Raw genomic sequence first — 12,171 nt, 5'->3', positions numbered from 1 at the left:
CAGTTTACAGAGGGCGTTGAAACACTGCGTCTTAAGCGGTCTTATGGCGCCTACAGACTGGGATTTCAGTAATCTTCAGTAATTCAGTAATGTTCGCAAGACCGTGACAATGGCCATCTTTGAACCTCTCTCACTGTGCGACGTAGGACCACCGTTTTGGAGCCACGACCAAAGATATCGCCACGTTTCCTTCACGTTGGTCATCTTTCGTCTGGAACAGCCCAAAATCGCACAGTGCATACCCAGCCAGTACCCGTGTCACTGTCTTTTTGTGACTTACAGTGTAATACACAATTACACTGTAAAAAACACACAAAACACTAATTACACAAAATACAACTCATGAAAATATTAAAAACTAAACGTACAGTGTATTGTCGCTTGCGTATACTCTGCGTGCCAAGGTATCGGGGAAAAATGCATCATATCATGCATGACAAATGAGCTGTCACCGTTCTCTGTAAAACCTGATTTGTTTGTTTTCTTTTCCTCAATTAGATTGTTGCCAAGGGTAGGTCTGGAGCACGTGCTATCGTATAACTACAGGCACAAAAGGGATATAAGTCAGTCCTTCTGCATTCAGGGCTGACAACATGCCAGGGTATCTCCGGGCGGTCAATGGCCGAAATATCAGCCAACGGGAGCGCACTTTTTAGGAACGGGTATGTGAAACTTTCACCAGATTTACGCCGGTGCAGCGTGTAAAATGGCAATTTCATTGTTATCTTGGCTGTTACAACTGACGATTGCTCACAGCGCTGAGTTCCGGCAAGTGAGCGATCGGTGGCACCTGAAGGTCTGCTCTGAAATCGGACGGCTGTAAGTTTGTTGAGGGAGGGGACGCGCCTTTGTGCGCTTGCGTTAAGAGGAAGAAACGAGACGTGTTGCGCGTTTCTGGAGTTAGTTTCTGAGAGATCCTTGGGCGGAGGAGACTGGCACTGGGTCACAGGGGAGATTTGACAACAAAGATGGACGTATAATGAAAGCGATTTTTCCCTACAAGATCTTTTTGCTATTTTGGCACTGTTGTAACCGACTTAACGGAATATAATATCCTTTGTGTGACGTTTGTAAAACAGTAAAATAAAAACCAACATCTATGAGGAGCTAATTCCTACGTTTTTCTATACAACAGGTGAGTGTTTTTCTTCTAATAAAAAAGAAAAACGTGCTTGAGTATCAGCCATTGTATAATTTATAATGTATAATAATTTATTATTTGTACCAAGAGGTGTTGTTGGAATGTTTTAAAGAAAATAAATAAGCACTTCGTTGATGTGATCTTATTTTGTTTTAGTTTGACCCTTGTATATGACACTGTACTGCTGACCAGTTAACAGTGTCAAAGGACTTGCTTAAACAAAGGCGACTATTCTGTTTGCTAGTTTGGTGATCTTACCGGGTTGATTGAAGGTGTCTCAGAAAGGATGGATTGCTAAGGAGTTTGCCAGCATACCTGATCTGGAATAACTTGTCTGTCCACGCTCCGATGTATAGCGCAGACGCCGTGTCAAACAGAAACACCTGTGGGGTGACAAGAATGTGAAAACCAGTTACTAGCGTCTGCAATCTTCGTCACAGCAACAAATAATCTGTCAAAAGAGTTTGCCCACAGAATCGGTGTTACTAGCGTGAATATCCCAAAGGCGCAGGCGAGGGACTCGGCGTATTCCTATATGAGGGCAACGAGGCAGCCCCATGACACGCAAACATAGCAACTCGGTGGGGTAACATTTGTCCCCAGTGGCCAACATTAGCTGGTTGTTAAGTAGTATGGTTGAATCTCTGGGATGTAGCTCGTCTGCACTGTATGCGTAATGTGAGAGTGATGTGTAATTTGAAGGTTCTTGACAATGGCGCTTGATGTTTTAATTGGGGCAGGAAAAACATGCGTCTTTTCTCTTGTTGGAGTCAAGGGAGCGGTGTTCGGTTCTTAATGAAATCCTGTTATTGTTTCGTCGATACTGTCAACATCATAAATTATGTTGATGTGATAGCCGTGTACAATCATCAAAGCAATAAGTTAAAACATATTAATCAGTGCTGTCAGCCGCCACTGATTTATTTTGTGGCGAGTAATTATAAAGTTGTGTATTATTTATATATTTCCTTTTTCCTGGGTAAAAGAGAGCTCATTTGGTTGCTTTTCAGTACACCTCGGACAAAACAGATGAAATGATTGTAAGGCCTATAGACGGACCTTTCCCAGCGCCCCAGGAAGATCGGCTCTGGAAACGGAGGTCCTTCGTGAGATGCCAAGAAGTTCCTGCGCCCTCGACACGTTAGCGATGGATTTCCACTTGCCGCCCGATCCCCGGCTCCGTTATGGAATCAACGGGAGTCAGGAAAGTCCCAGAAGAAACTCGCAAAATCGCAGGCCTTTTGTAAGTAATTCTTGAGTCATCAGTTCACCCAGTAACGTTCATATTTTTGCGAGTTCATATCTGTTCTCGCTCAGGCATAATACGCGCCTCCTAGTATAACTGAATTATTGCCAATATAATGTCAGTATTGTTCGCTTTGTTTATTTAATACATATTTGTGAACGTAGAGTGTTCCATGGTGTGAAGAAAAGAAAATAGGCCTATGTCTTAACGGTCTTTGATAATCGCGTACCATGATGTCCGGTAAAGCGAATAATATGTTAACCGAGGTTGAGTTCAGATGTCTTCAAGTTTCTGTACTCCCGTTGAGTTCTTCCACGCATACAACGCACTTGTGTAATTAAAAATAACTAAACTGTAACTAAGTTGTAACTAAAATACTGGAATTAATTCATTAATTCTGGAATCTTCTCCAACAGCATTATACGTTACATTTTGCTGTACCTCATCAATTACTGTCTCTTACAAGCAACCTACTGCTATACTTTTAGACACATTCATGTAGGCCTACAGTTTTTCACACCCACGGTATTGTGTATTTCTATAATACCATGAGACTTGCTGTATGTGATATACAGTCATTTCTACATTAATATGTAATAATGTTATATCTAATACATACAGTACAAGACTGTTTTTTCTGTTCCCACATAATCCAAAGAGCAAGTAACTATGGTTTACTTTATGTTACTTTGGACGTCTATTAGTGTATACATTTTGAACAAGGTAGGTTTCAGCTAACAGTAATTACACCTAGGTTCAAACTCATAGGCTATAATATGGCCACATGCACTGCGTGTTGATAAAGGCTTACAGATGGGCTCTGAGTGGTGGATAAAGAGGTAGGGAAGTGGATCTAGACAGCAGACGCTGTTTACACATAGGGTGGGAAGACGTGGACACACAATAACACAGACAACAATTTTCCGCCCAGCAAAATAACACAAAAAAAAACACCAGCAAACAATTACCCCCACAAACGGAAAACAATAGCACAGCCCTGCAAAGACTCATGGGAGTCCATCAGCCAAGTCCCCACCCAGTGAACACAGCAATATTTTATCTGTTCGATAAAGGTAATCAAAACTCAGGTAAAACTCATGTGATGTTAAATTTATAGATATATTGTAAGCTGAGGGTGTTAGCTGAGCTGTAGTCACATTTCTGGAAATACATGTGATTGATCTGAACATATTTCAGTAAAAGAACGGCTCATGATTTTAATCATATTATTTTATGTCAAGTGATCCATTCCTTACAACACTGGTTTGTATATACAAAAACATGATGTATTATATAAGTAATATTAAATTGGTGTTTGATTTATTGCATCAAGGTGACTAAGGTAAGAACAATAACTGTCGGGGCTCTGATCTGAGATCAGTCCCAGATGACTCTGTGGTGTCACCCTGAGGATTTCATCAGTGCGTCAGTGCACCCAAACAACGGCGGCAGGTTAACAAAGAGGCAGCTGGTGTTTGTGGCAGGTGAGGACAGCTCTCTGTGTCACTGTTTACACAGTGTATGCGCGTCCTGTGCACCCAAGTGTGTGAATGAGTCAAACTGGAGTCACGCTGAAGTCAAACCAGATCAGCTCTCACAGGAGATGTGAACAGGAGCGTGGTGGGGCAGAGGGGTCAAAATAGGAGTGACGGTGTCAGCTTTTGCTCTTCCCCTCATTGGTCGTGGGTTGGTCTCAGTAGGGCAGGCCCTCTGGCACAATGTTAGCGGAAACTTCTCTCCTTGTGGCGTCTGTGGAATTGCTTCGTCTGTGAAAATCTCCCTCTGCTGTGCCATGTTTTGCAAGAGAAATGAATTTGGATTGAATTTCGCAGTGTTACAAACCAAAACAATAACTGACCCAGCTGCCTGCATACTTTTGACACTTCTAGCTTTCCTATGATTTTCAGTAACTACATTCAGCTAGAAACATCTGCGCTCAGGTGTGTCAGCTAGATATTCCAACGTTTCAGCACAGGGCATTCAGTGAAACCCATGGTTCTCTTTTGTCTAAACTCTAAAACATCACCACAGGTGCACAAGTAAGTTAATGAGCAAATTTGAGTCGGTGCTATTAAGGAGTTCTCACATTGTGGCAGTAAATCAATAAGAAATTATGCAGAATTCTTCACATACATGCATTACATGATTTTCCCTTTTGAGGAAACGTGTTACTGTTGTTTTTTTGTGAACATGCTGAGAGAAAATCAGAGAGGACAGGTGTGTTGTGTGTACACTTACTCCCTGGTGACACAGCACGTCTTTCATAAGGGCCTGACCTTGTGGCTTTCTACAAGGTCAGGAAAGCACTGGCAGGATCTTACAGAAGGATCTGAAACAGGTTTGGGTTTGAAGAGATAACAGAGTTTTAGAGAGGGTTTTAGAGTGGGTTTATTCTAAGAAAAGGGAAAATGTACCCATAGTTAACATAAATATATAGATATTATACCTATAAATAGGAGGATTCTCATAACAAACACAATGTTTTCTCAATGTTGCCTTGACACCCTGGCAACATTATAGTATACAAATGTGAGCGTCATTTTGGGTTTCCCTGACAACAAAGAACATGGTCAGGTGTGTAGACGCTTGAAGAGTGTTAAGATGGTTCTGGGTCTTGGTTGGATGTACCATGGTTTTATCAGTCAGACTTTTGAGAACAATCTACATTGTGTATGCTTGTACACCATCATTTTCCCTGTTTGTGATTATTTTCAATATCCAGAATTATGGAGATAACGATTTGAATTAATATAATTTTTATATCTTCTCTGTATCATATCCTATAAGATAGGCTATATAAAATATTATGCAAGTATAAGTTGTTACATTATAACAATAATATAGTAATATAAATGAATAAATTAATAATATAAAACAGTCATTAAATGTGTATCCATTATTATTAAGTTGTTAGCATTCCGTAACGCTAAGTGCACTTTAAATAAGTTAAAAATAAATTTCACAACATGGCTGACAACACCTTAGGAGTGTTATGACCTTAAATACATTATCACAGGAGAAATAAAAAATACTGTGTATTGTGTATGGTGGATGCGTATTTCATAGGGAACAGTGATGTGCAAGTGCTGTGTTCCTGAATGTGAGACAGCTGTGGTTCAGTTCAGGTTCAGCGAGTGCTGGTGCGTAATGTGGGGGGGGTTGGGGCGTGCTTGTGTCCCAGGTCCCTCTGTCTGACTTTGCAGCATTCCGCTTGTACATCTCCTGCTCCTCTCCGTTTGACCCTGACCAAAGCCGAGGGGTTAGTGAGCTGTAATCGGACCCCAGCGCTGAGCCGGTCTGCAGGGAGGGGCAGGCTGTAGCGTAGAGCCTTTGTTTGTTCTCAGGGGCAGACCAATGGGAGGGGGGCGGGGAGGGGTTGGGCGTTTACCGTTGAACAAGCAGCCCTGTGTTCACCCATGCACACACCTGGGCGGAGAGCGAGCGGCCAGCCAGGCGGATTATACAGGACAGTTTGAGAGAGCAGGGGCGTGAGTGTGAACATCAACAGCTTACATCAGAGCCAGACAGAACAAACGCTGTAGTGTGTGGCGTGTCAGCACCCAAATCAAAACACTGGCTCAACAAAGGTGGCCATTAAATTACAATGCGCTGGAAATGAAGTCAGATCAAAGGAACGGAACTGGAATGTTCCTGAGCTCAACAGCGCCGGCTGTGTGAATGGAATTTGAGCCTTGTGTAATGTTATGTCAAATGTTATGTCAAATGTAAAAGAATGTAAAAATTGATACTGGTGTTGGTGTGTCTTTCATATTCCTGTAAGGTAAGGCATGTCAGTGCATGTTCATTAGAGGAGTAGAGTTTACTTCAGGTTCCAGGTATCTCACAGGTGACAGTATGTGACCCATTGCCACTCCTCTTCAGATCCTGCCTGTCACCCCACCTGCTGTGCTGTAATCTGACCTCTGACCTCTGACCTGTGCCCTTTGTCACCCCCTGCAGGAGGACGAGGCGCTGCAGTTCCTGAGCCTTGAGGAGAAGGAGTGCATCCTGTTCTTTGAGGAGACCATCGACTCTCTGGACGATGACATGGAGGATGCGGGCCTGGGGCTCTCCTCGGGGAGCAGCACCTCGGCTGAGGGCCGCTCGGCCACGCCCAGCCCCGACCCGGTCACGGACATGGCCCTGGGCCCCGCGAGGTCCCCCAGCCCGAAGGAGCAGGACATCATTGACCTGGTCCGGTCCCAGCCTGACCCACCTGAGCCCAGAGAGGGCCTGTTCAGCCAGACCATGCCAGGTACTGGAGCTAAAGGCCAGGTGTACAGCGTGTTCTGAGTGAGAGCGTGCTCTGGGCTTAGGTTTGGGAATAACTTAATATTTAAGATATTAATGACTATAAATAGCTCACTTACTATGACTAACAGTTAGTTTAATAAAACTATAGTGCCAGTGTTCATTTAGGGGCTTACAAAATGATTCACAAATCATTTGAAAAAGACAAAATTGCAGTGGCAAACTGCAAAAATGTACTGTTTGCTTATAACAGCTACATAGTTCAGTTAATTTACTGAATTTTACCTTGGAGTTCATGCCCATGAGGGAGAGATATACAGTTAATTCCATTAATTCCAGTATACTTATGAGGCTTAAAAGCATATACCTGTGGCATCCTGAGACATTAAAATTGTATTTGTTATAATTTGGTTTATTTCTCAAAATGGACAGTGAAGGTCATCACACCCCATCTGTTGGTTAGCACAAGGTTATAAAACTGCTAAAATAGATATAAACTGTAATTCCATTCAGTGGGAAATACAGACAAGTTCACTATATGAAGAGCATACTTCATATATCCCACTGTTCCCACATGTTCCCACTCATCCCACTGTTTTGAATCTATTTTGTAAAGATTGTGGGGTGCAAAGGGGTGGAAGCGGTGCATTCTGGGATTTGTAGGAGATATAAATGACATGATCCACCTGACTCTCCTACAAAGGTACAGTCAGGTTATAAAATCAGGAAAGAATTCCATATTAGGTCTTGTTCTAGGTAGGGGTTCACAGATGTGTTTTTCCCTGCTACTTGTAAAAGAAACAAACTTGAAATATATCATATTTTGTTATTATCAAAAACAAAATATGATAGTGCAAACAACAGATATTAGCATGAGTGCAGAAAATCCTAGCCATTTGTCATGAACACAAATAATGAGCTTTTCAATATGAATGCAGACTCAAGTAAAAGAAATAACATCGAAATTTTAACCATTTTTTTCTTTCAGATTTTCAGAGTATGGTCGTGAACCCAGAGAGCCATTTTGAGATGAAGGCGAGACGGGAGCCAATGGAGAACTTCCCTGCCGAATATCACCTGTCCCCTCCCTCTGCCCCCTCCGCCCCCATGGGCGAGAGCGGCTCCGTCGGCTACTCCCTGTACCAGCCCGCCGGGTCCATCCCCACCCCCGTCCTCATCGCCCAAAAAATCGCAGAGCACCAAGGGGGCTTTTTATCTGGCCGGAGGAGGAGCCTGGACTCTCAGACTTCTCCTCCTCCTACTCCCGAGCAGCCAGTCAAACAGGGCCCTCCCACCATGGCCAAGCCCACCCGTTTCCCCGACAACATCAGCCTCATGATGAGCAGCAGGGACTACAACCAGACCATCGCCAAGGCCGCTGTCAACGTTCAGGAGCGCAAGGCACGGATGCTGGCCAACCTGACAGGCCAGGCTGTGTCAATCGAGTCAGAGGAGGCGGCCACAGCGTCATCGCCGACGCGAAACATTCCCACTCGGAGTGTCTCCTTCCGGGACCCGGCGCCAGACAAGTCCAGGATGGAGGCTCTTTCCAAACTGGGCCTGACTCAGAGCCAGGGTGTCCCTGGTGCCAATGGCGGCTGGTCTAGAGTCATCAGGCCAACTCAAGCATCCACAACCAAGCCTGAGACATTCTCAACCGGCATTAGCAGCTATGACATCAAACCACACACCACACAGTCATCCGCAACCACAACCCAGACAGAAGTCCCTACAATTGACTTCAACAGCTACGGAGGAAAAAGCAAAGTGGTGAATCCAGCATCTTTGTCAGCAGCAAAGACAGATACAGCTTCTCATCACCATGACACCAAGTCCAACGTAGTGTCTCAACCATCATACACTGAAACCACTTCAAGTGACTTCAACAGCTACGGAGGGAAAACCAAGGTCATGACTCCCTTGTCCTCACCAGGCACAAGGAGGAACGCTGCATCGCACCACAACAGTAACTATGACAGCAGGCCCAGTGGAATAGTGAAGACTGAAGCCTCTTCAAGTGACTTCAACACCTATGGCGGCAAAACCAAAGTCATGACTCCTGCACCAGTGTCGACCGCCAAGACTGAGAGCTCCTCAGACAGCTTTATCTCCCATGACACCAAGCCCAAGCTAATGGCTTTCTCACCCCCAGCAAGCGCTAAGACTGAGGGCTTCTCAAACGACTTCAACACCTATGGTGGCAAATCCAAAGTTATAACTCCCTTAGTGATGTCACACAGCAAGCCTGAGGCTGCTGCTAGTGACTCCAACATCCCCGTTGTGACCCCCAGACCAGCGGCTGCTCTGCCCACTGTCACCCCTAAACCGGCGTCTTCCAGGGTGGAGCCCCGCCACGCCGAGGCCCCCAGACTGCCCCGCCGGGAAAGCGCCCCAGCCTCCCACGGGGCCACCGCAGCGCCTCCCTTGCCGGACGTGCGGCGGAGGTCAGGCTCCAAACCGTCACTCTTCCACCAGGGGATTACAGTGCAGTTTTCTGGTCGGGGGGCCACTGACGAGTCCCGCAGGGAAGCCCTGCGGAAACTGGGCCTGCTCAAGGACACACCCTGAAGTCCGCCTCCACACCTTCTGTCTGCTCCATTGGCCAAAACACACACTAAACTCTGCCTCCTCACCCTCCTTATCATCCATTGGCTTAAATGTGCCTGGACTCCACCTAATCTTTCTTTAGTCTTATATACATGGTTATGATAGGCTGTGGCCAGGAGGACAGAGCAGTCAGAACATGGAGAAGCAGAGGGTTCAGCCAGGGGGAGGAGTAACTGATTTAGTGAATGCCACTCACGGGGACAGCAATGGAGAGGGAGGAGATGGACCGCATTCTTGTTAAAGTCTCTGCGCGCGTCTGGAAACCCCCAAAGCCAGCAAGACGATCCAGTGGGGGGGGGGGTGGGGGGGCGGAGCGCGGAGAGAGAGAGAGAGAGAGAGAGAGAGAAGAAGGATGTTTGACAGCAAACCTGCAGATCTGGCTTGAACAGTCACTTCTCCACTCCACACCCACTCCTCACCACAACAAACGCTGTCACAAACCCCGCTTTCATACCTGGAGCAGATACTAGCGCTTTTCAACACTGATTTGCACACTCATCAGTGTTCTTCTGATGGCAGTGCTGTGCCATGAGCGAGTGGTACAAGCAGTTACTGATATAGTTAATTCACCTAAACGTGTCAAGCACTGAAGTGGCACAATTATTGCTCATCGCAACGATAAGAGACTGTGTGGCCAGTCTCGCGCTGCCCTGTTCTCACTCAGACGTTTGGCGGAAGATGCTTTAGGCGAGGACAGATAAGATGCTGGTACACTGTGCATCACCCTGCTGCTTTTGTGAAACATTGATGATAACAGTGTCCCCAGTGCAGTGTCGCGGTGGACTTTACGCTAACATTTACCTTGGAATTTACTGTTTACAATCCATTAAGCATTTTAGCATTTATTAGCGTTTTACTTCTAGATTGAGACATGCATATTCTGTCCTTGAAAAAATGGAAGGAATGTTACTCCTTTAAAACCAAATATTGAATAATCACACAAACATATTTTTTGCAAGTGATTTTTTTCTGTTGCCTTATGTGAATTCCTTGTCACCCAGGTGCAGCACTGTGCTAAAGTACCGAAGCAGCATAGCTCTGTTAGCAAAGAAGCATCACTCTCTACAATTCACAGGTGTGATCATCCTAGCGTAGATTAGCTATTAGCAGTAGTAGAAGAATAGAAGAATGAGGATCCTTACTGCTTTCTCATGAATCCATTTTGCGCCACCTCTAAATGACTGTAGGTTAAAGGCAGTGGTGCTAGCTGCAGTCCCAAGCTGTTGAGGGGAATGTCATTTCAGGCTAACCGCACAGCTGGCAAAAATGGTATTTTTAAATTTGCCTCCCACAACAAACCACCAGTCTTCGGTTTCTGCAAGGGCTTTTTTTTTCAGAGCTCTGCACAATTCCAGTTCTGTGCAAATACAATACAATAAGTTCAAAAATCCCAGTGTAGACAATGGTAAGACCTGTAGACTCCTAAACACAAACAATAGCTCTATGAATATGCACAAACATAATACACATCCCAAAAAAGAAATCAAGGATGGGAACTCAAGAAGTCTGGGAACTTCAAGTGTGGTTGTTTTTCCTTTCTTCTAAAGTTCTTGGTTAAATATTTGGACTTCTGTCATTTGTGTCTGAACCACCGTTAGTCCTGCAAGGCTCACTGCTTTGTTGCCTTGGGGGAAAAAAACTGGTCATGCGTTCACTGATATGGTCTGGTCAATCCTCAACAGTATTGGTGTGGAGGTCCTCTGTGTGCTTGTGTGAAAGTATGTGTGTGTGTGTGTGTGTGTGTGTGTGTGTGAAAGTATGAATGTACGCGTGTGTATATGTGTGTGAGCAAGAGTGTATGTAATTTTGTGGTTGTGTGCATATGCCTGTAGGCGGGTATGTGTATCCATTTTTAGTTTTATTTGATTTCTCAAACCCAGACTCCGGTACTGTGTAGCTAATCTACACAAACTCTTGAAGTTTACATTAACACATGCAGAATGTGTTAAACCACACAGCAGGCATACCTTTCTCCTCAGACCAGAACTATGCAGGAATGCTAACTCCATGCTACACAAATGACCTGTCTCTTTTTGACTTCCCTCTATCTTGCAATGACGTCACGGTCTTAAATACCTTCTTGTATCTGTGTAACTAACACTAATAAAGATTGTGCAAACCATTTTACATTGACCCCCCAATGTCATGTACACCCCATGTTTTCTCAGCATTTCCAAAATGTCAAAGCAATGCTAAACTGTTACCTTACCAATCTGATAATGTTACGCGGTGTGCTGGGACTTTAAGAGAGGATCTTTTTTTACTGTCTGTAATTATTATCTGTCCCCATATTAAGTTTGTACTCTGCCACTTTATAAGAAAATAGAATAAATGTGTGTTTTTCTCTAAATGGTTTGGCCTGTGATCCATTGCGTGTTGACTTTGCCAGTAATGGGTGATTGGGTAATATCTAATGATTAACCTACTTTGGCTAAATAATTCACCAAGTCTCTGACCTTGGTAAAACAAGGGAGATTCCTCACATAGCCCTACAAATCTCTGCGGGTATAAAGTATCATAGCCAAACTCAAAACCTTAATGCTGGGAGACAGAGTTTGCTTCAGATTTACCATTTTCAAACTAAACTGCCACTCTACCTGTAATATACATCTTATCCCATCTGCTCAGCTAGCACACCTTTCAATCCTGTCTCCAGCCATTTTGGGTTACATTTTGATTAGGACGGAATTTGCCCATACCATCTGAATTGCCTTGGTGTGGAGTAGAGGGCAATGTAGAGTGGCTTCCAGCATCAGAGTGGGTTTAATATGGAGGCTATGGCGAGGGTGGGGTGTTTAAATAGCTTCTTTGACCTTGCGGAGAAAGAGCCTCCTTTGTTGCGAGGGGGCCAAGGGAGCGAACCGAGATTCGAGGGGCCCCTGTAAGGGAAGCGGGGCTGCGGTGTTTGCGTTTTGCCCCGTGGACA

General features: G+C 44.7%; 1 protein-coding gene across 2 annotated transcripts; it reads left to right on the top strand.

Annotated features, from left to right (window-relative positions):
- Window positions 1-570: 570 nt before the first annotated feature.
- LOC118770373 (proline and serine-rich protein 2-like) lies at window positions 571-9,538 on the top strand. 2 transcript variants are annotated; one of them, XM_036517999.1, is made up of 4 exons: window positions 571-662; window positions 2,152-2,384; window positions 6,348-6,642; window positions 7,627-9,538. In XM_036517999.1, the coding sequence occupies exons 2-4, from the start codon at window positions 2,253-2,255 to the stop codon at window positions 9,204-9,206; spliced, it is 2,007 nt and encodes a 668-aa protein (XP_036373892.1). In that variant the 5' UTR covers window positions 571-662; window positions 2,152-2,252; the 3' UTR covers window positions 9,207-9,538. The 2 variants fall into 2 exon arrangements, with proteins under 2 accessions (XP_036373892.1, XP_036373890.1); XM_036517997.1 differs by lacking the exon at window positions 571-662 and adding an exon at window positions 670-1,135.
- Window positions 9,539-12,171: the final 2,633 nt, after the last annotated feature.

Source organism: Megalops cyprinoides, chromosome 23, assembly GCF_013368585.1.
Source record: "Megalops cyprinoides isolate fMegCyp1 chromosome 23, fMegCyp1.pri, whole genome shotgun sequence".
NCBI lineage: Eukaryota > Metazoa > Chordata > Actinopteri > Elopiformes > Megalopidae > Megalops > Megalops cyprinoides.
The sequence above is the reverse complement of the archived record's forward strand: the minus strand, read 5'-3'. Positions and strand labels throughout refer to the sequence as shown.

Coding starts and splice junctions, on each gene's coding strand:
- LOC118770373 (XM_036517999.1), top strand. CDS start 2,253: ATGCCAAGAAGTTCCTGCGCCCTCGACACGTTAGCGATGGATTTCCAC. Junction 2,385..6,347: donor CGCAAAATCGCAGGCCTTTT/GTAAGTAATTCT, acceptor CACCCCCTGCAG/GAGGACGAGGCGCTGCAGTT. Junction 6,643..7,626: donor GTTCAGCCAGACCATGCCAG/GTACTGGAGCTA, acceptor TTTTTCTTTCAG/ATTTTCAGAGTATGGTCGTG.